General features: G+C 39.7%; 1 protein-coding gene across 2 annotated transcripts in view; it reads right to left on the reverse strand.

Moving 5' to 3' along the window:
* CRYBG2 (crystallin beta-gamma domain containing 2) overlaps nucleotides 1-25,120 on the reverse strand; it is a 298,904-nt gene that overhangs the window by 129,543 nt on the left and 144,241 nt on the right. Inside the window, exon 3 of one of the 2 annotated variants that reach the window (XM_053706977.1) lies at nucleotides 22,453-23,909. The exons of the other annotated variant lie outside the window; for it this stretch is intronic. Coding sequence (XP_053562952.1) covers nucleotides 22,453-23,909 — 1,457 coding nt within the window. The remainder of the gene's footprint in view (nucleotides 1-22,452; nucleotides 23,910-25,120) is intronic. 2 annotated transcript variants of the gene reach the window in all.

Below are 25,120 nucleotides of genomic sequence, written 5' to 3' on the forward strand. Positions count from 1 at the left end.
AGACTAGACTGCTGCTTCCTAACCTCTCTGTCACCTTAGACTAGACCGCTGCTTCCTAACATCTCTGTCACCTTAGACTAGACTGCTGCTTCCTAACCTCTCTGTCACCTTAGACTAGACCGCTGCTTCCTAACCTCTCTGTCACCTTAGACTAGACTGCTGCTTCCTAACCTCTCTGTCACCTTAGACTAGACTGCTGCTTCCTAACCTCTCTGCCACCTTAGACTAGACTGCTGCTTCCTAACCTCTCTGTCACCTTAGACTAGACCGCTGCTTCCTAACCTCTCTGTCACCTTAGACTAGACCGCTGCTTCCTAACCTCTCTGTCACCTTAGACTAGACTGCTGCTTCCTAACCTCTCTGCCACCTTAGACTAGACCGCTGCTTCCTAACCTCTCTGTCACCTTAGACTAGACCGCTGCTTCCTAACCTCTCTGTCACCTTAGACTAAACCGCTGCTTCCTAACCTCTCTGTCACCTTAGACTAGACTGCTGCTTCCTAATCTCTCTGTCACCTTAGACTAGACCGCTGATTCCTAACCTCTCTGTCACCTTAGACTAGACCGCTGATTCCTAACCTCTCTGCCACCTTAGACTAGACCGCTGCTTCCTAACCTCTCTGTCACCTTAGACTAGACCGCTGCTTCCTAACCTCTCTGTCACCTTAGACTAGACCGCTGCTTCCTAACCTCTCTGCCACCTTAGACTAGACCGCTGCTTCCTAACCTCTCTGTCACCTTAGACTAGACCGCTGCTTTCTAACCTCTCTGTCACCTTAGACTAGACCGCTGATTCCTAACCTCTCTGCCACCTTAGACTAGACCGCTGATTCCTAACCTCTCTGTCACCTTAGACTAGACCGCTGCTTCCTAACCTCTCTGTCACCTTAGACTAGACCGCTGCTTCCTAACCTCTGTGCCACCTTAGACTAGACCGCTGCTTCCTAACCTCTCCGTCACCTTAGACTAGACCGCTGCTTCCTAACCTCTCTGTCACCTTAGACTAGACTGCTGCTTCCTAATCTCTCTGCCACCTTAGACTAGACCGCTGCTTCCTAACCTCTCTGTCACCTTAGACTAGACCGCTGCTTCCTAACCTCTCTGCCACCTTAGACTAGACCGCTACTTCCTAACCTCTGTGTCACCTTAGACTAGACTGCTGCTTCCTAACCTCTCTGTCACCTTAGACTAGACCGCTGCTTCCTAACCTCTCTGTCACCTTAGACTAGACCGCTGCTTCCTAACCTCTCTGTCACCTTAGACTAGACCGCTGCTTCCTAACCTCTCTGCCACCTTAGACTAGACTGCTGCTTCCTAACCTCTCTGCCACCTTAGACTAGACCGCTGATTCCTAACCTCTCTGTCACCTTAGACTAGACCGCTGCTTCCTAACCTCTCTGCCACCTTAGACTAGACCGCTGCTTCCTAACCTCTCTGTCACCTTAGACTAGACCGCTGCTTCCTAACCTCTCTGTCACCTTAGACTCAACCGCTACTTCCTAACCTCTCTGTCACCTTAGACTAAACCGCTACTTCCTAACCTCTCTGTCACCTTAGACTAAACCGCTGCTTCCTAACCTCTCTGTCACCTTAGACTAAACCGCTACTTCCTAACCTCTCTGTCACCTTAGACTAGATGGCTGCTTTCTAACCTCTCTGCCACCTTAAAGTTGGCAGGTAAAAATCACCCTGGACCACTGACAAGCCATGCCCTCACACAATTAGGTGCATAAGCACAGAGGGCAGTATTGCATGAGTGTCTACTTGTGTAGTGATTTATACAGGAAGTAAAAGCTGCCTGCTCACTGCTATTTCAGGAGGACAAGCTCCCTGCCTGCGAATATTGTCCATCCGAAGAATGATAAAATCTGGCTTACACGGTATAAAAAAAAAAATGTTTTTGTTTGCTTTAATGAAGAAGAGCATTTTAGACTACAATATCCCATTCAATAAATATACATTTTTGTTATGGGACACGCTATTGTATTGAGTTATTAGTGGGACATTAGACTTAAAATCATTCCATCACACATATGAAAAGAAAAAGCATTTATAAAAAACATTACGAATAAAAAAAACCCAGCTTTTTAAACTAAATCAAATGCAGCAGTATCGGTGTTATAAAAAAATCTCCCACAATTCTATTGGTGGAGATAGGCACACCTCTGAAAGCCTGTTCAAGACAGGTACAAGCTTTTTAAAAAAAAACAAAAAAACAAATAAAAAACCATTTAATACATGCCACCTTTTACATGGAAACAAAAAAATAAATAAATACTACCCTGTCCCTTTAAAGGGACAAAAAAGTGCAAAACGAAAATGCTGTAACATGTTAGAGAATTATATTATTTCACTATTGCTTGCATATAAATTTGTGTTTAACCCATGCACATGTAGGTATAAAAAAAAAGAAAAGATAAGAACCTTACTGTACCATTAACCTATTCCTCTCTACCAGTGGTTGAGAGACTATAATATACATAACTGTATACATAAACATATAAATAACTGTGTATGGATACTAGACAAAACATATATGCTCACAGATAATTAGTAAAACACCACAGTTTTATTGGTAAACAGTATCAAACGCTTTTTTGTTTCTCATCTGTTTTAGGAGGGGGGGAAATGGGACAAGAAAAAGTTTGGATTTCAGAATATTTGTATATTTGCATCTGTAAAATGGGACAGCTTGGAGAAGGGATGGAACCAAATGTAAACAACAATATCTTATGTGATTTAGACAATATTTACATCATAATCCAGTTAATAGATGTGACCTAATGGTAGTTTTATATCATTTTTTTTATATATCTGTTATTTTAAATAACTATAGAATATAATTTAAATTTAAAACATAAAAATAAATCAAAGATACAGGCAGAGAATATTTTGACCTACTGGTAGGGTAAATGGTATTGTTAAAATTTTATTTTTTAATATTAATGAAAAAAAAGTCTGGATTTTGGAATAATTCTGCATTTTGGAATTTCCTGATTTGGGGTTCTGCACCTATAATGACTTTTCTCAGGATAGGCACAATTTAAAATACATCATTAAGGCCCCTAAGAATCAGTATGAGCCTTAGCCATAAGGCCATGCATTTATATTATGGTTTCACACTCCTATGGGGTTGAGGCCTAGGTCTTTCATATACATGATAAGGCTTGTACTGTTATTCCATTTTATCACCCCCTCTAGTCTAGGTAACTACAGGAAGAATGAGACAGGCAAATATTGAATAAAGAATTAGCAAAAGCATATCATAACAAACAAGTTGAGGGAAACACAGGTTTATAACTCACCTCCGATTCCTCTCTTGCACTGTGGGATAAAGATTATCTCCCACTGACTGCTCAGTATGACACAGTGAATCATAACCATGACACAGGGTGTCCTCAGTATAATAGAGTTTATTCTGAGTATAGTACTGAATCATCAGATCCTCAGAATGACACAGTTATTCTCTATAAAATGCATTCCAATTTAACATAATGTGCACTTAATAATAATAATGTATAATAATTCATATCCTGACAAATAAGCTCCACTACCTAGAACAGTTTCTGAAACGTGTTCATTAAAGTATGGGAGATATTACCATAAATATCTTTAGATTAGCATATCCCATCTCTAAACTACTCCGTTTTTCCTTTGTTTATATACACATACACTTACCTGAATCTTTACCAGGGAGAGAGCAGACATGATCACAGACCACAGGACTGGTCAAGAGGGAATTTCTACACTACCCCTCCCAACCTTCCCCTATAATGCTCCTCCCCATTCCATGAACTTTGTATCTCAATGAGAAATGTACAGAGTAGCTGAAAAATACAGAGTCCAATCCTCAGAAACCAGCTAGGTTATGCATCAGATCCCAGTAAACAGACAGCTTTCAGAGTATCACCAGGAACATTAACAAACCCAGCAAAAAATACAGCTAGACAGCTCATGTTATTTATATATTCAGGTAGTGTACCATTGTGTACAATATGTTAGAAAAATAGTCAGTAAAAAAAAGGGTCCTATAAAAGAAACACTTTGGGCGAGATTACAAGTTGCGCGGCAAATGTTTTTTGCAATTGTGAAAACAATGCGCGTGTTAAGGTTTTTGCACATTTGTGGTTGCGCAGGTAATACAAGTTGCGAAATAACTTATTTTGAGCACGTGTTAACCCGCATAGTCCAGAAAGCCATATAGCGTGCAAGTTCACATATTCCCCCCATAGAAGTCAATGGAGAAGACAAACAGAAAAAAAAAACCAACACCCTAATCTGTGGCGCAAAGCACATGACGTAATTCTCCTTGAAAAGTGTACATGAAAATGTGAATATTTCATATTGCAAGAATGTTTTGTTAATGAAATATGTTCTATTTATTTGTAAATAAATATTTCTATATATATGTGAAGATTTTGGACAGATATATCTATTTATAGTGAGATATGTATATGAATATATATGTCTAGATATCTCGAGATCTGTATACGAATATCTCTTTGAAAATCCCTCTGAGATATTCTTTAATGTGCATAAGATTGTAATGTGAAATCTTCTCATTATCTCCAAAGTTAAACAAATGGATCTTTGAGCCCTTATAACTTTTGTGTGAAATACATTTTTAAAATAATTTTTAATGAACAGTGTTAACATGAGTGTAACTGTACTTTGTAATATATTTTTGAAGTGTTTTGTGAAACTTTTTTGTTGTGGAAAACTGTTAACTACAGCTCTTCAGGCTGTAACTTGCTCCATAACTTTGCCTGCTCTGAGGCCGCAGACAGAAATCAACCCGATCAAATACGATCGGGTTGATTGACACCCCCTGCTAGCGGCCGATTGGCTGCGAATCTGCAGGGGGCGGCATTGCACCAGCAGTTCACAAGCACTGTTGGGGCAATGATAAATGCCAACAGCGTATGCTATCAGCATTTATCGATGTGCGTCGGACATGATACACTACTTCGTATCATGTCCGCTCGCACATTGATAAATATGCCCCTTTGAGAACGAAAAGGAATGTTGCAATTGCGATTTTTCAAGACTTGTAATATGTGCACAATGAAATTTGCTTGCGAAAAGACCATATTGCACGCGGAATAGCATCCAGTTTTTAGCGTTGGGTGCATTATCGCACAATCTTGTATTACAAGAAAATGGAAAAAAAGGGTTAACCAGAGATTCTTAACTCTGCCGATATCTTTTCAGAGAGCGCTATACTTTTTATGGGGAACGAAGGAGGTGAGTTGAGTGTTGTGCACAATTGCAACACAAAATACCGCAAAAAAAGTAAAACCATTATTCCTGGATAGTTGGCATAAAAAAACACATGGAAATTAAATAGAAATAAAGTAGATCAGTAGTATATTTATACTTATTTTAGAAGTTTAGGTTTATTAAGAAAAAAAAGGTTTTAACACTGATTTAAAGGGATATGGTATATGACAATGTGTGGTGCTGGGAAGGACTCAAAGTAGTATATCTGTGTGTGTATGTACGTATGTGTGAAGTGTTTTATACTTATATTTAATGATATATTATTGTATAACAGTAAGTAAAGATTACCGCTCCATTAGCTTATTGCTTGAGTTTTTCAGCACGCCCCCATAAAAGTCTATTATGTAAGAGATTTAGCATACCCGCCGCCCGCGCTATCCAACATACAGATGTTAGCAGCCCGAGACCAGTATTGCATGACTTACAAAATTAGAGCAAAAATAGAAGCTTTATAGATATAACTTGAACAATGTTAACGCACAATAACGCTGATATATTTACACTCCACTTGTAATATAGGCCAACATGAGATACATTCGCACAAGCACACTATGCAATAATGGAGTCATTGACAAAATATATCAGAGAAATGGTACACAGGAGTGGTACATACTACCACAATATGTCACTGATTATAGACACAGTATACAGAAATAGCATCTCCTGAGACAATACACACTTGGAGAAATGACATATCCCTGCACAATATAGCCAAGGAACACGGTGCAGGAATTACACCTTCTGAAACAATATCAAAAGGAACACTATGCAGAAATGCTGAAAAAAAATATCACAGTCAGGCTGTGTATAAACAGTATCTCCTGATACAATATAGCACAGGCACGCTATGGGTAAATACTACCTACTGATACAATGTAGCACAGGTATGCTATGCAGAAACAACACCTACTGACACAGTGGGGTATATTCTGCCCCAGATGAAAAGTTTGTTAAGACAGTCAAGTCCAAAATAAACATTCATGATTCAGATAGGGCATGTCATTTTAAACAACTTTCCTATTTACTTTTATCACCAATTTTGCATTGTTCTCTTGGTATTCTTAGTTGAAAGCTAAACCTAGGTAGGCTCATATGCTAATTTCTTAGATCTTGAAGTCTGCCTCTAATCTGAATGCATTTTGACAGTTTTTCACCACTAGAGGGGATTAGTGCATATGTGTCATATAGATAACATTGAGCTCACGCACATGAAGTTACCTAGGAGTCAGCACTGATTGGCTTAAATGCAAGTCTGTCAAAAGAACTGAAATAAGGGGGCAGTCTGCAGAGGCTTAGACACAAGGTAATTACAGAGGTAAAATGTGTATTATTATAACAGTGTTGGTTATGCAATACTGGGGAATAGGTAATAAAGTGATTATCTTTTTAAACAACAAAAGTTCTGGTGTTGACTGTCCCTTTAAGACCTTTTTCTGTAGAAAGATTAGCAGTTTATTCAACATCATTTGTTTTGAAGAAAATTTTGGTTTAATTTGTCTGTAATATATTGGGTTAGGAGATACAATTATACCTCCCTACCCAATATATTACAGGCATACTAAACAGTAATTGCACCTCCTAACCCAATACATTACAGGCGCACTGGGTAGAAAAGATACCTCATATGCAATAAAATACCAGCACTGTCTGAGAAATTGACTGACAGCATATCAGAGTGAGCCACAGCAGACAGTTCCCCCGAGTTCTGTTACTGAGAGGGATCAGCTGACAGTATAAAATATAAGGATGCTCACAGGTCTATTCTGTTACTGAGAGGGATCAGCTGACAGTATAAAATATAAGGATGCTCACAGGTCTGTTCTGTTACTGAGAGGGATCAGCTGACAGTATAAAATATAAGGATGCTCACAGTTCTGTTCTGTTACTGAGAGGGGATCAGCTGACAGTATAAAATATAAGGCTGCTCACAGGTCTGTTCTGTTACTGAGAGGGATCCGCTGACAGTATAAAATATAAGGATGCTCACAGTTCTGTTCTGTTACTGAGAGGGGATCAGCTGACAGTATAAAATATAAGGCTGCTCACAGGTCTGTTCTGTTACTGAGAGGGATCCACTGACAGTATAAAAAATAAGGATGTTCGCAGGTCTGTTCTGTTACTGAGAAGGATCAGCTGACAGTATAAAATATAAGGCTGCTCACAGGTCTGTTCTGTTACTGAGAGGGATCCGCTGACAGTATAAAATATAAGGATGTTCGCAGGTCTGTTCTGTTACTGAGAAGGATCAGCTGACAGTATAAAATATAAGGCTGCTCACAGGTCTGTTCTGTTACTGAGAGGGATCAGCTGACAGTATAAAATATAAGACTGCTCACAGGTCTGTTCCGTTACTGAGAGGGATCAGCTGACAGTATAAAATATAAGGATACTCACAGGTCTGTTCTGTTACTGAGAGGGACCAGCTAACAGTATAAAATATAAGGATGCTCACAAGTCTGTTCTGTTACTGAGAGGGGATCAGCTGACAGTATAAAATATAAGTATGCTTACAGGTCTGTTCTGTTACTGAGAGGGATCAGCTGACAGTATAACATATAAGGATGCTCAAAGGTCTGTTCTGTTACTGAGAGGGATCCGCTGACAGTATAAAATATAAGGATGCTCACAGGTCTGTTCTGCTACTGAGAGGGATCAGCTGACAGTATAAAATATAAGGATGCTCACAGGTCTGTTCTGTTACTGAGAGGGGATCAGCTGACAGTATAACATATAAGGATGCTCACAGGTCTGTTCTGCTACTGAGAGGGATCAGCTGACAGTATAAAATATAAGTATGCTTACAGGTCTGTTCTGTTACTGAGAGGGATCAGCTGACAGTATAACATATAAGGATGCTCACAGGTCTGTTCTCTTACTGAGAGGGATCAGCTGACAGTATAAAATATAAGGATGCTTACAGGTCTGTTCTGTTACTGAGAGGGATCAGCTGACAGTATAAAATATAAGGATACTCACAGGTCTGTTCTGTTACTGAGAGGGGATCAGCTGACAGTATAAAATATAAGGATGCTCACAGGTCTGTTCTGTTACTGAGAGTGGATCAGCTGACAGTATAAAATATAAGGATGCTCACAAGTCTGTTCTGTTACTGAGTGGGATCAGCTGACAGTATAAAATATAAGGATGCTCACAGGTCTGTTCTGTTACTGAGAGGGATCAGCTGACAGTATAAAATATAAGGATGCTCACAGGTTTGTTCTGTTACTGAGAGTGGATCAGCTGACAGTATAAAATATAAGGATGCTCACAGGTCTGTTCTGTTACTGAGAGTGGATCAGCTGACAGTATAAAATATAAGGATGCTCACAGGTCTGTTATGTTACTGAGAGGGATCAGCTGACAGTTTAAATTATAAAGCTGCTCGCAGGTCTGTTCTGTTAGTGAGAGGGGATCAGCTGACAGTATAAAATATAAGGATGCTCACAGGTCTGTTCTGTTACTGAGAGTGGATCAGCTGACAGTATAAAATATAAGGATGCTCACAGGTCTGTTCTGTTACTGAGAGGGATCAGCTGACAGTATAAAATATAAGGATGCTCACAGGTCTGTTCTGTTACTGTGTGGGATCAGCTGACAATATAAAATATAAGGATGCTCACAGGTCTGTTCTGTTACTGAGAGGGATCAGCTGACAGTATAAAATATAAGGCTGCTCACAGGTCTATTCTGTTACTGAGAGGGACCAGCTAACAGTACAAAATATAAGGATGTTCACAGATCTGTTCTGTTAGTGAGAGGGGATCAGCTGACAGTATAAAATATAAGGATGCTCACAGGTCTGTTCTGTTACTGAGAGGGATCAGCTGACAGTATAAAATATAAGGATGCTCACAGGTCTGTTCTGTTACTGAGAGGGATCAGCTCACAGTATAAAATATAAGGATGCTCACAGGTCTGTTCTGTTACTGAGAGGGATCAGCTGACAGTATAAAATATAAGGCTGCTCACAGGTCTATTCTGTTACTGAGAGGGATCAGCTAACAGTACAAAATATAAGGATGCTCACAGGTCTTTTCTGTTACTGAAAGGGATCAGCTGACAGTATAAAATATAAGGATGCTCACAGGTCTATTCTGTTACTGAGAGGGATCAGCTGACAGTATAAAATATAAGGCTGCTCACAGGTCTTTTCTGTTACTGAGAGGGATCAGCTGACAGTATAAAATATAAGGATGCTCACAGGTCTGTTCTGTTACTGAGAGGGATCAGCTAACAGTACAAAATATAAGGATGCTCACAGATCTGTTCTGTTAGTGAGAGGGGATCAGCTGACAGTATAAAATATAAGGATGCTTGCAGGTCTGTTCTGTTACTGAGAGGGATCAGCTAACAGTATAAAATATAAGGATATTCACAGGTCTGTTCTGTTACTGAGAGGGATCAGCTGACAGTATAAAATATAAGGATGCTTGCAGGTCTGTTCTGTTAGTGAGAGGGATCAGCTCACAGTATAAAATATAAGGATGCTTGCAGGTCTGTTCTGTTACTGAGAGGGATCAGCTAACAATATAAAATATAAGGATATTCACAGGTCTGTTCTGTTACTGAGAGGGATCAGCTGACAGTATAAAATATAAGGCTGCTCATAGGTCTGTTTTGTTACTGAGAGTGGATCAGCTGACAATATAAACTATAAGGATGTTCACAGGTCTGTTCTGTTACAGAGAGTGGATCAGCGACAGTATAAAATATAAGGATACTCACAGGTCTGTTCTGTTACTGAGAGGGGATCAGCTGACAGTATAAAATATAAGGCTGCTCACAGGTCTATTCTGTTACTGAGAGGGGATCAGCTGACAGTATAAAATATAAGGTTGCTCACTGGTCTGTTCTGTTACTGAGAGGGGATCAGCTGACAGTATAAAATATAAGGCTGCTCACAGGTCTGTTCTTTTACTGAGAGGGGATCAGCTGACAGTATAAACTATAAGGCTGCTCACAGGTCTGTTCTGTTACCGAGAGGGATCAGCTGACAGTTTAAACTATAAGGCTGCTCACAGGTCTGTTCTTTTACTGAGAGGGGATCAGCTGACAGTATAACATATAAGGATGCTCACAGGTCTGTTCTTTTACTGAGAGGGGATCAGCTGACAGTATAAAATATAAGGGTGCTCACAGGTCTGTTCTGTTACTGAGAGTGGATCAGCTGACAGTATAAAATATAAGGATGCTCACAGGTCTGTTCTGTTACTGAGAGGGATCAGCTGACAGTATAAAATATAAGGATGCTCACAGGTTTGTTCTGTTACTGAGAGTGGATCAGCTGACAGTATAAAATATAAGGATGCTCACAGGTCTGTTCTGTTACTGAGAGTGGATCAGCTGACAGTATAAAATATAAGGATGCTCACAGGTCTGTTATGTTACTGAGAGGGATCAGCTGACAGTTTAAATTATAAAGCTGCTCGCAGGTCTGTTCTGTTAGTGAGAGGGGATCAGCTGACAGTATAAAATATAAGGATGCTCACAGGTCTGTTCTGTTACTGAGAGTGGATCAGCTGACAGTATAAAATATAAGGATGCTCACAGGTCTGTTCTGTTACTGAGAGGGATCAGCTGACAGTATAAAATATAAGGATGCTCACAGGTCTGTTCTGTTACTGTGTGGGATCAGCTGACAATATAAAATATAAGGATGCTCACAGGTCTGTTCTGTTACTGAGAGGGATCAGCTGACAGTATAAAATATAAGGCTGCTCACAGGTCTATTCTGTTACTGAGAGGGACCAGCTAACAGTACAAAATATAAGGATGCTCACAGATCTGTTCTGTTAGTGAGAGGGGATCAGCTGACAGTATAAAATATAAGGATGCTCACAGGTCTGTTCTGTTACTGAGAGGGATCAGCTGACAGTATAAAATATAAGGATGCTCACAGGTCTGTTCTGTTACTGAGAGGGATCAGCTCACAGTATAAAATATAAGGATGCTCACAGGTCTGTTCTGTTACTGAGAGGGATCAGCTGACAGTATAAAATATAAGGCTGCTCACAGGTCTATTCTGTTACTTAGAGGGATCAGCTAACAGTACAAAATATAAGGATGCTCACAGGTCTTTTCTGTTACTGAGAGGGATCAGCTGACAGTATAAAATATAAGGATGCTCACAGGTCTATTCTGTTACTGAGAGGGATCAGCTGACAGTATAAAATATAAGGCTGCTCACAGGTCTTTTCTGTTACTGAGAGGGATCAGCTGACAGTATAAAATATAAGGATGCTCACAGGTCTGTTCTGTTACTGAGAGGGATCAACTAACAGTACAAAATATAAGGATGCTCACAGATCTGTTCTGTTAGTGAGAGGGGATCAGCTGACAGTATAAAATATAAGGATGCTTGCAGGTCTGTTCTGTTACTGAGAGGGATCAGCTAACAGTATAAAATATAAGGATGCTTGCAGGTCTGTTCTGTTACTGAGAGGGATCAGCTAACAGTATAAAATATAAGGATATTCACAGGTCTGTTCTGTTACTGAGAGGGATCAGCTGACAGTATAAAATATAAGGATGCTCACAGGTCTGTTCTGTTACTGTGTGGGATCAGCTGACAATATAAAATATAAGGATGCTCACAGGTCTGTTCTGTTACTGAGAGGGATCAGCTGACAGTATAAAATATAAGGCTGCTCACAGGTCTATTCTGTTACTGAGAGGGACCAGCTAACAGTACAAAATATAAGGATGCTCACAGATCTGTTCTGTTAGTGAGAGGGGATCAGCTGACAGTATAAAATATAAGGATGCTCACAGGTCTGTTCTGTTACTGAGAGGGATCAGCTGACAGTATAAAATATAAGGATGCTCACAGGTCTGTTCTGTTAGTGAGAGGGGATCAGCTGACAGTATAAAATATAAGGATGCTCACAGGTCTGTTCTGTTACTGAGAGGGATCAGCTGACAGTATAAAATATAAGGATGCTCACAGGTCTGTTCTGTTACTGAGAGGGATCAGCTGACAGTATAAAATATAAGGATGCTCACAGATCTGTTCTGTTAGTGAGAGGGGATCAGCTGACAGTATAAAATATAAGGATGCTCACAGGTCTGTTCTGTTACTGAGAGGGATCAGCTGACAGTATAAAATATAAGGATGCTCACAGGTCTGTTCTGTTACTGAGAGGGATCAGCTCACAGTATAAAATATAAGGATGCTCACAGGTCTGTTCTGTTACTGAGAGGGATCAGCTGACAGTATAAAATATAAGGCTGCTCACAGGTCTATTCTGTTACTGAGAGGGATCAGCTAACAGTACAAAATATAAGGATGCTCACAGGTCTTTTCTGTTACTGAGAGGGATCAGCTGACAGTATAAAATATAAGGATGCTCACAGGTCTATTCTGTTACTGAGAGGGATCAGCTGACAGTATAAAATATAAGGATGCTCACAGGTCTGTTCTGTTACTGAGAGGGATCAGCTCACAGTATAAAATATAAGGATGCTCACAGGTCTGTTCTGTTACTGAGAGGGATCAGCTGACAGTATAAAATATAAGGCTGCTCACAGGTCTATTCTGTTACTGAGAGGGATCAGCTAACAGTACAAAATATAAGGATGCTCACAGGTCTTTTCTGTTACTGAGAGGGATCAGCTGACAGTATAAAATATAAGGATGCTCACAGGTCTATTCTGTTACTGAGAGGGATCAGCTGACAGTATAAAATATAAGGCTGCTCACAGGTCTTTTCTGTTACTGAGAGGGATCAGCTGACAGTATAAAATATAAGGATGCTCACAGGTCTGTTCTGTTACTGAGAGGGATCAACTAACAGTACAAAATATAAGGATGCTCACAGATCTGTTCTGTTAGTGAGAGGGGATCAGCTGACAGTATAAAATATAAGGATGCTTGCAGGTCTGTTCTGTTACTGAGAGGGATCAGCTAACAGTATAAAATATAAGGATGCTTGCAGGTCTGTTCTGTTACTGAGAGGGATCAGCTAACAGTATAAAATATAAGGATATTCACAGGTCTGTTCTGTTACTGAGAGGGATCAGCTGACGGTATAAAATATAAAGCTGCTCATAGGTCTGTTTTGTTACTGAGAGTGGATCAGCTGACAATATAAACTATAAGGCTGTTCACAGGTCTGTTCTGTTACAGAGAGTGGATCAGCGACAGTATAAAATATAAGGCTGTTCACAGGTCTGTTCTGTTACAGAGAGTGGATCAGCGACAGTATAAAATATAAGAATGCTCACAGGTCTGTTCTGTTAGTGAGAGGGATCAGCTGACAGTATAAAATATAAGGATGCTTGCAGGTCTGTTCTGTTACTGAGAGGGATCAGCTAACAATATAAAATATAAGGATATTCACAGGTCTGTTCTGTTACTGAGAGGGATCAGCTGACAGTATAAAATATAAGGCTGCTCATAGGTCTGTTTTGTTACTGAGAGTGGATCAGCTGACAATATAAACTATAAGGCTGTTCACAGGTCTGTTCTGTTACAGAGAGTGGATCAGCGACAGTATAAAATATAAGGATGCTCACAGGTCTGTTCTGTTACTGAGAGGGGATCAGCTGACAGTATAAAATATAAGGCTGCTCACAGGTCTATTCTGTTACTGAGAGGGGATCAGCTGACAGTATAAAATATAAGGCTGCTCACTGGTCTGTTCTGTTACTGAGAGGGGATCAGCTGACAGTATAAAATATAAGCCTGCTCACAGGTCTGTTCTGTTACTGAGAGGGATCAGCTGACAGTATAAAATATAAGGATACTCACGGGTCTGTTCTGTTACTGAAAGGGGATCAGCTGACAGTAAATAATTTAAGGATGTTCGCAGGTCTGTTCTGTTACTGAGAGGGATCAGCTGACAGTATGCAATATAAGGATACGCACAGGTCTGTTCTGTTACTGAGAGGGATCAGCTGACAGTATGCAATATAAGGATACTCACAGGTCTGTTCTGTTACTGAGAGGGGATCAGCTGACAGTATAAAATATAAGGATGCTCACAGGTCTGTTCTGTTACTGAGAGGGGATCAGCTGACAGTATAAAATATAAGGATATTTGCAGGTCTGTTCTGTTACTGAGAGGGGATCAGCTGACAGTATAAAATATAAGGCTGCTCACAGGTTTGTTCTGTTACTGAGAGGGATCAGCTGACAGTATAAAATATAAGGCTGCTCACAGGTTTGTTCTGTTACTGAGAGGGATCAGCTGACAGTATAAAATATAAGGCTGCTCACAGGTCTATTCTGTTACTGAGAGGGGATCAGCTGACAGTATAAAATATAAGGCTGCTCACTGGTCTGTTCTGTTACTGAGAGGGGATCAGCTGACAGTATAAAATATAAGGCTGCTCACAGGTCTGTTCTTTTACTGAGAGGGGATCAGCTGACAGTATAAACTATAAGGCTGCTCACAGGTCTGTTCTGTTACCGAGAGGGATCAGCTGACAGTTTAAACCATAAGGCTGCTCACAGGTCTGTTCTGTTACTGAGAGGGATCAGCTGACAGTATAAAATATAAGGATATTTGCAGGTCTGTTCTGTTACTGAGAGGGGATCAGCTGACAGTATAAAATATAAGGATATTCACAGGTCTGTTCTGTTACTGAGAGGGATCAGCTGACAGTATAAAATATAAGGCTGCTCACAGGTCTGTTCTGTTACGGAGAGGGATCAGCTGACAGTATAAAATAAATAGGATGCTCACAGTTCTGTTCTGTTACTGAGAGGGATCAGCTGACAGTATAAAATATAAGGATACTCACAGGTCTGTTCTGTTACTGAGAGGGATCAGCTGACAGTATAAAATATAAGGATGCTCACAGGTCTGTTCTGTTACTGAGAGGGATCAGCTGACAGTATAAAATATAAGGATGCTCACAGGTCTGTTCTGTTATTGAGAGGGGATCAGCTAACAGTAAAAAATATAAGGATGTTCGCAGGTCTGTTCTGTTACTGAGAGGGATCAGCTGACAGTATAAAATATAAGGATGCTCACAGGTCTGTTCTGTTACTGAGAGGGGATCAGCTCACAGTATAAAATATAAGCCTGCTCACAGGTCTGTTCTGTTACTGAGAGGGATCAGCTGACAGTATAAAATATAAGGATACTCACGGGTCTGTTCTGTTACTGAAAGGGGATCAGCTGACAGTAAATAATTTAAGGATGTTCGCAGGTCTGTTCTGTTACTGAGAGGGATCAGCTGACAGTATGCAATATAAGGATACGCACAGGTCTGTTCTGTTACTGAGAGGGATCAGCTGACAGTATGCAATATAAGGATACTCACAGGTCTGTTCTGTTACTGAGAGGGGATCAGCTGACAGTATAAAATATAAGGATGCTCACAGGTCTGTTCTGTTACTGAGAGGGGATCAGCTGACAGTATAAAATATAAGGATATTTGCAGGTCTGTTCTGTTACTGAGAGGGGATCAGCTGACAGTATAAAATATAAGGCTGCTCACAGGTCTGTTCTTTTACTGAGAGGGGATCAGCTGACAGTATAAACTATAAGGCTGCTCACAGGTCTGTTCTGTTACCGAGAGGGATCAGCTGACAGTTTAAACCATAAGGCTGCTCCCAGGTCTGTTCTGTTACTGAGAGGGATCAGCTGACAGTATAAAATATAAGGATATTTGCAGGTCTGTTCTGTTACTGAGAGGGGATCAGCTGACAGTATAAAATATAAGGATATTCACAGGTCTGTTATGTTACTGAGAGGGATCAGCTGACAGTATAAAATATAAGGCTGCTCACAGGTCTGTTCTGTTACGGAGAGGGATCAGCTGACAGTATAAAATAAATAGGATGCTCACAGTTCTGTTCTGTTACTGAGAGGGATCAGCTGACAGTATAAAATATAAGGATACTCACAGGTCTGTTCTGTTACTGAGAGGGATCAGCTGACAGTATAAAATATAAGGATGCTCACAGGTCTGTTCTGTTACTGAGAGGGATCAGCTGACAGTATAAAATATAAGGATGCTCACAGGTCTGTTCTGTTATTGAGAGGGGATCAGCTAACAGTAAAAAATATAAGGATGTTCGCAGGTCTGTTCTGTTACTGAGAGGGATCAGCTGACAGTATAAAATATAAGGATGCTCACAGGTCTGTTCTGTTACTGAGAGGGGATCAGCTCACAGTATAAAATATAAGCCTGCTCACAGGTCTGTTCTGTTACTGAGAGGGATCAGCTGACAGTATAAAATATAAGGATACTCACGGGTCTGTTCTGTTACTGAAAGGGGATCAGCTGACAGTAAATAATTTAAGGATGTTCGCAGGTCTGTTCTGTTACTGAGAGGGATCAGCTGACAGTATGCAATATAAGGATACGCACAGGTCTGTTCTGTTACTGAGAGGGATCAGCTGACAGTATGCAATATAAGGATACTCACAGGTCTGTTCTGTTACTGAGAGGGGATCAGCTGACAGTATAAAATATAAGGATGCTCACAGGTCTGTTCTGTTACTGAGAGGGGATCAGCTGACAGTATAAAATATAAGGATATTTGCAGGTCTGTTCTGTTACTGAGAGGGGATCAGCTGACAGTATAAAATATAAGGCTGCTCACAGGTTTGTTCTGTTACTGAGAGGGATCAGCTGACAGTATAAAATATAAGGCTGCTCACAGGTTTGTTCTGTTACTGAGAGGGATCAGCTGACAGTATAAAATATAAGGCTGCTCACAAGTTTGTTCTGTTACTGAGAGGGATCAGCTGACAGTATAAAATATAAGGCTGCTCACAAGTTTGTTCTGTTACTGAGAGGGGATCAGCTGACAGTATAAAATATAAGGATATTTGCAGGTCTGTTCTGTTACTGAGAGGGATCCGCTGACAGTATAAAATATAAGCCTGCTCACAGGTTTGTTCTGTTACTGAGAGGGATCAGCTGACAGTATAAAATATAAGGCTGCTCACAAGTTTGTTCTGTTACTGAGAGGGATCCGCTGACAGTATACAATATAAGGATGCTCACAGGTTTGTTCTGTTACTGAGAGGGATCAGCTGACAGTATAAAATATAAGGCTGCTCACAGATCTGTTCTGTTACTGAGAGGGGATCAGCTGACAGTATAAAATATAAGGCTGCTCACAGATCTGTTCTGTTACTGAGAGGGATCAGCTGACAGTATAAAACATAAGAATACTCACAGGTCTGTTCTGTTAGTGAGAGGGATCAGCTGACAGTATAAAATATAAGGATGCTCACACGTCTGTTCTGTTACTGAGAGGGGATCAGCTGACAGTATAAAATATAAGGATGCTCACAGGTTTTTTCTGTTACTGAGAGGGATCAGCTGACAGTATAAAATATAAGGATACTCACAGGTCTGTTCTGTTAGTGAGAGGGATCAGTTGACAGTATAAAATATAAGGATGTTCGCAGGTCTGTTCTGTTACTGAGAGGGGATCAGCTGACAATATAAAATATAAGGATATTCACAGGTTTGTTCTGTTACTGAGAGGGATCAGCTGACAGTATAAAATATAAGGATGCTCATTGACAGTATAAAATGTAAGGATATTGGCATTAGACTATCCACTACCATTGGGCTAGTGCTGTGAACCATCTTTCAATTGCTACCTTTACTAAACCACACTGCTACCAGAGGTGCGTCTACGCCCAATATGGGGGGATACTGGGGGGCTCATCTCGTATTACTTATTATTAACTTTATTAAATCCTCCTCTGTCCATTGTCTCTTTGCTTACTCTGTGCAGTGCACTAGACATCTAAACAAGCACTAGTTTGCAAATTCAGGGCAGTGAGCACGTTTAAGGCTTGGGTTGATAAATAATAAATGGGGGTGCATAGGATTCCCCTAAATCTACCACTGTCATGCTCGCTGGAGTCCTATTCCTGACATCATCGTTACTCTCAGAGTAAACACAAAGGGGTGGATTTTATCAAATGTTGGGAGGACATGATCCGTTGTAGCAGATCATGTCCGCCTGACATCAATAAATGCTGACAGCATACGCTGTTGGCATTTATCATTGCACAAGCATTTCTGAAGAAATGCTTGTGCAATGGCGCCCCCTGCACATTCACGGCCAATCGGCCGTTAGCAGGGGGTGTCAATCAGAAGTGGCGGATTAGTTAAGGAGCAGCAGTTTTATGACCGCTGCTTCTTAACTTAAGAATCAGGCAGACCTGAAACTTCGGGGGTAGATTGCAGTATCCAATGCTTGATAAAGCTGCCCCATACTGTACAGCCACATCAAACAGTCAGCTTTAACAACTGCACAGCCATCCCACAACTTAAAGGGCAATTCTAATGCAACAAGTATATGCTCTAATATATGTGTTTAATCCATGCAACACATAAGCAAAGTCCAATCCTGGTGCTTCCGAACATGGTGAGGTTATGTGACTACTGCTACTCCTAGTTGGCTGACTGATTGTACTACTCTGGAACTGAAATGCTTGCAACTCTCATGAGAATTGTACCTGTGTGTTTATCCTCTTTGACACACAATAAGCTTGAGTCACTAATTTGAACATTACATGCTCTAATAAATTACTCATGACATTTTAGCATTAGAGTGCACATTTAAGGTATTAAAGGGACAGTCTACTTGCAACATTTTATTATTTAAAAAGATAGATAATCCCGTTATTACACATTCTGTAGTTTTGCATAACAAACACAGTTATATGAATATACTTTTTGTCTCTATGATTACCTTGTATCTGCAGACTGCCACAATATCTCAGTGATTTTTACAAACTTGCATTTTAGCCAATTAGTGCTGGTTCGTTCATAACTGCACATGAATGAGCACAATGTTATCTATATGGCACATGTGAACTAGAACTGTCTGGTTGTAAAAAGCTAATAAATTGCACTGAGATAAAGGGGCCTAAATATCAAGCTCCGGATGGAGCTTGATGCCCTGTGTTTCTGGCGAGCCTATAGGCTCGCCAGAAACAACAGTTATGAAGAAGCGGTCTAAAGAGATGGCCGCAATTCAACCCGATCGAGTACAATCGGGTTGATTGACACCCTGCAGGGGGCGGCGTTGCACCAGCAGCTCTTGTGAGCTGCTGGTGCAATGCTGAATACGGAGAGCGCATTGCTCTCCGTATTCAGCGAGGTCTGGCGGCCCTGATCCGCACTGTCGGATCAGGTCCACCAGACTTTGATAAATATAGGCCAAGGGCTTAGAAATAGGCAGAGATTAAGAGGTTTAGAGGTTATAAAGTATATTAATATAACAAGGTTGGTTGTGCAAACCCGGGGAATGGGTAGTAAAGGCATTGTCTATCTTTTTTTAAACAATAAAACAAAATCAACAAAGTAGTAGGACCAGCACACCCTTTCAATGTTTAAATGTCCATAGACAGCGGAGTGGGTGCAAACAAATATAGAGCCAAATCCCCTAAGCTCCAGAAAAGTAAATATCCAAAAGAAAATGTTGCACTCTCAGGTGTGGAAGTGAAAAACCTTTATTAGGTGAACAGCAACGTTTCGGGGCACCTGCTCCTTTGTCAAGTTCTAATAAAGGTTTTTCACTTCCACACCTGAGAGTGCAACATTTTCTTTTAAATAAAATAAAATCAAGTAGACTGTCCCTTTAAGGCAACAATGAATATTATTTACTTCCTGTTTCATCCTGTTTATCTTTTTTCAGTTTTTGCTGCATCCAGCACAACTCACCAGCACGAGAGCAGAGCCTTTCAGTTACATCGATCCAAGAAGGTGCAACCCGCAGAAACGTTATTTCCAAACACATACATTATTCCCTTGCCAGCTTCCAAATGTATCAACCAGTTGATAGATACAAGTCGTACAGCAAAATCTTATGTAAAAAAACAAAACTCTGGAAATATCAGAAAATAACTACTGCAGACAATATGTAATAGATCCACGGACCAGTTCCCAGTACAGTAGCCTAAAACAATAAAGAAATATAAACACTTGGCACAGAGCAACAAAATGTCTTATCTCTGGCATCACCTGTATTTAAATGCATGACACATCTACAGATGATTTGTCAATAACATTACGCAGACAGCTATGAGACAAACCATAAACGTGCAACTACACTTAAATATAAATGAGTACACACACTCAGGCATTTATAGAGCGATGATCAGATTTTTCCTTAAAGTTGTGCACTTGGTCAAAATTCCTATTGCAGGGTTCCACAAAGTTTAGTAACAATTATTTAGATGGAATAGTATAGTCCCTTATGTACACATTGAATTGGAGAAAAATAATTCGATGATTATATAGTGCAGTAATTTACCATCTTTTTTGCTTTGTGACACACCAGCCATACTTTTAAACTTGTAACAACCTCCCATCAATTTGTATATTAAAGGGGCATGATACTAAAAAAATTGCCATGTTAAATCTAAAGGAGAATATTTCAAAATGTATTACATTTGTTTAATATAATCCCGTGAAGAATAAAATATTATTTTTTCCGGTGAAAGTGGTCTCTGTAATCCAATGAGCAAATGCTGATTTTGTTATGGATATTCTTTAACTCAGCGGTTCCCAAACTTTATTCTCTCCCGTACCCCTTGATTAGGCTTTTAATTTATGAGTACCCCCTCTTTTTATGAGTACATCACCTCTAGCCCAAAACACACCAGTAGCCGATCCTTAGATAGAATCCCAGGCAGATCAAAGATAAAGTCACTCATTATGAATTTAAAGGTAACTGTGCAAATATAAGTCCATCGTGTGTGGTTCCGCCATTACCAACAATATTTTTGCGTACCCTTAGGGGTCCGTGTACCACAGGTTAGGAACCGCTGCCTTAACTGAATAAAATAACTTTTGTTTTCTGTGTGAAACCCACTGAGCAAAAGATATAACTATTGATTGCACTTCCTAAATCACTTTTAACAGTTACTGCTTACTCTTTATCATTTGCAATTAAAAAAAATAATGTTGATCTGTTGTCCTTACACATATGTCAGATATATTTGTTAACATAATACAATATAAAAATGAAAATAAAATGAACTAAGAAGCATATGTAGTCAATATTATATAAGGTATGTTTTTGAAAACAATATTAGAAAGACCTTTTTTTTAAGCATACTACAACTAATTTGGATTTTTTTTCACCCACCTCACTTTCCCTATTTCTTTTTTGCACACTCAGCAGAGAGCTCTGAGACCCCAGTTTGTATTGAAACCCTGACGGCAAATAGTATATATATATATATATATATATATATATATATATATATACACACATACAGTATATATACACACAAGGACACTCCTGAATGAGGGTCACTGAAGTCTGAAATGGAATGATAGCTATATATTTTGTCTCTAACAGTACACTATGTACTACAATATAAATATATATGAAACCATATAATAAATTACATACTATCAATCTGTCTGTCTGTCTGTATGCATGTCTGTCCGTCTCTGTATTAATATATAGATAGATATAGATATACACATATACTATTATTTAGAACTTGGATTTTATTAATTGTGTTTTCACAGTGAGAAACCTTGTAGTTTACTGTATAGGTTTATTCCACTGCAGTTGCTTTAGATTTCTAAATATAAATGCAAAGGCAAAAACCACATACCACAATCATTCTTTACTTTACATGTGCAATAAACTGTGGTTTAATGAACTTAGGTGTGCACTGATTTTATATCTTTGCTTTTATAGCTGGGTCGGTTACAATTTATTTTTAACTTTAATAATTGCATGTTGTAAAAATCTGCTTTGGTGCAACAGTAAATGACACACTTAAACATTCTCAATACATACATTACCAAGTGCCTATTTTATAAACACATTATGTTATATAAAGATTACTCACTGACCTTGACAAGCTATAACAAATTATTTCTTTATTTTTTTTTCTCTCCTCATTTCCCTGTCAGATTTACTTTCTCGCTTCTAGTTAGAATCTGTCACAGGTCTGCTCTGGTATTCTCTTTACTAAAGTGTCTTTAGTTTCGGTTCCCAGGAGGTCTCCCACTTTCTTAATCTCTTTATTCTCTCTTTCTTACTCTGTCTCTTTCTATCTCTGTAATCTCCTCTTGTTTTACCACTACCTCACATCTGTATCATTTTCATTGTTAATCTCCTATACACTCTATACTTTTTCCAATTCTCTTCACCTTCCCCCTTTTGCCCCCAAAGAGTTGCTCAGCTCTTCAACTTTACAGTGATGCCCCCCCAGCTCCTCACCTGTCCAGTGATGCCCCCTTACAGGTCTCTCCTCCCCTCTTGTCAACAGGGATAACCTCCTCCTCCTCCTGTGCCTGTGCTGTATCTTCTTTACTGTGCTCCGGTGTTCCTGGGTGTGCCTCATCTGTCACTTCTGCATGACCCGCCCCAAGGTGTCCACATGCCTGAGATTCCAATGAAGGTGACAGCTCTGTATCTGGTCTTACAAGTTCCTCCTTTCTCAGCTGCTCCCCTTTCTTCCCTGGTACCTCTGCCCCCTCTTTAGTCAGGGTTATGATAACTTCATAGCGGATTTTAGGAGTACCTTGTGGAGAAGCTTCATCGTGTACCCCTTTCTCTGAGTTAACCTGGGGGAGTTCTATTTTCTGCTGTAAAGAGGTCTCCTTATTGGGAACTTCTGGATTTAAAGGAGTAGATGCCAATGAAATAAGACACGTTGTAATCTTTTTCTTTTTCTCTTCTTTTACTGAGTGATGGTAAAGAGGGCTATGCTTTTGTGATATTTCTTTCTTCACTTTATACATAGTCAATTGACTTGAATGTAGGGATTTCTGGTTTAGTGTCTTTGTTTCCTGTCCCCCTCCTTCTATAGGGTCCTGCTGAAGCTGAGCAATGAGACTTTGTGCTTTATCCCTCTGAACCCCAGTTTCAGACAAGGCATACAAACTGAAGGGTTTGTAATCTACTGGGTCTAAAGTCTGTAGTAAGCATTGAGCACTGTCATCCTGCTGTATAGATTTCTGATGTTCGGTGGTCTGATTTTGGACTGCTCTGACATTAAAGGGTGTGAGCAGATTGTTTTCTTGTGAAGAAATTAAGGAGTTGAATGTGTCCTCATCCTGATTTATGCCACGGTGATAAAGTGGACTCTGATACAAAGGGGGCTCTTCATTTTCTTCCAAAATCCCCAAAATGCGAGGACTTCCAGATCCTGCATACAAGTAGCTAGGAGACTTCTGGCTGGGTGGCAAGTACTCTTTTAGTATATTCTCTGCCCACTGGTGTAGGGATCTGTCTCCTAGCCCCCCTTCTTGGGTCTCAGGAGAGTTTGCTGATGGTTGCAGTGGGTTATTGATTACATCAAGTGAGACATCACTGGAATAATGACCTTTAACCTCATCTGTCAAATAGTCAAAAGATGTTGAGACTTCTAGAATCCCTCGACTTTCTTGACTATCTTTGCTACCAAGGTTATAACCCTGACCACTATTGAGCATGAAATTTGATTCCACCAGACAGGATTTAGGGCGTCCCTTTTCCAGTTCTATATCACTCCCCAGAGCAGGTCTTTCCAATCGTCCCATTGACCAGTGTCTGTCATCAGGGGGGGATTTGGGGGAAGTTGCTCCATTGTTTTCTAGGCCACCAGACCGTTTCTTGCGCCAGGTTAAGCTTCCAAATCGGTAGAAGATACCAGAGGCTGGTAAATCTGTTTCAGAATAACTAAGGGAACGAGTCTAAGGGGGAGAGAAAAGAAAGAATAGTATAAGAAGAGGTAAAACAACACGAGGAAGTATACATGAAGACTAAAACATGAATAAATGACAAGAGAAAGGTATGGAAGGAAGTGATTAATTAAAAAGGCAAGAGGAGAATAGAAAGGAATGAGGGAGAAACGTTTGTAGAAACATAAACTCAACAGAGAAGGGCAATGAACAGAGTAGAGTGAATGGCAAGGAAGAGGGATAAATGCTGTAAGAAGATAGGGTGGAGAGAGAACATGAAAATAAAGGAGATATTACAGGTAAAGACAAGTTTGTTTCTACCACATGCAGGAAGAAAACATTCCTACAATATTAATCTGCAGTTCCCCATATAACACTAGAGGGCAGTAAACACAAACTTAACATATTATATTTGATAATTGCCAAATCGTCAACATTAAGAATGAGGGAAATAATATTTAACCTCTTCTTTGCTGTCCCTTCTGATAACGCAACTTTTATTAAGCTAGACTGACCTGTAAAAGAGTTAATATTTAATGTAGGATAAAGATCGTGATAATAAGACGTAATATTGTCATCAGGTGACTCTGCTTATTATTATAATAATAATATCCTGTATTTATCCCCTGTCATTTCCATTCTTGAGTGTTGTGCAATGAAAAAGTGAGACAATGGTGTCAATTATAAAACTGTAAAAAAAAGACATTATAATCTTGAAAATAAAATGTAGTTATATGTACATAGCCAATTATAAAATGCATAGGAAGGCTATTTAAAAAAAAAAAGTAAAGTCTGACTGAAAAAAAAAAAAAACATTTTATTTACTGCTCCAAAAGAATGTATATTTCATTTAGACAATTACTGATGATGCACAACATAAACGTCTGTAGGTGGGATAGAGCTGTCTGACACCGGACTAGTAATGAGAGGGAAGCTATAGAAACCAAGGTGACCAAGGGAAGTCATGTGCAGTGACTCGGTGACTTGGAATGACAGTTTATTAGGACACGTGTTAAAGAAAAAATCTGTTCTAATTATCGTCTTCACATCCTACAGAGGAAACGCAAAGGGTTCAACACTGACTGGTGACAGTGACGCAGCTGATATGTTTAGCACTGATACGAACATGTTTACACATCTGACACTAAATTGAGTTGTGACACTAAAAATGACAAGCAGCGCGACAACACACGGCTATAGTGACACAGGGCATTGTGGCCCAC

This window comes from Bombina bombina, chromosome 3 (assembly GCF_027579735.1).
Source record: "Bombina bombina isolate aBomBom1 chromosome 3, aBomBom1.pri, whole genome shotgun sequence".
Taxonomy (NCBI): Eukaryota; Metazoa; Chordata; class Amphibia; order Anura; family Bombinatoridae; genus Bombina; species Bombina bombina.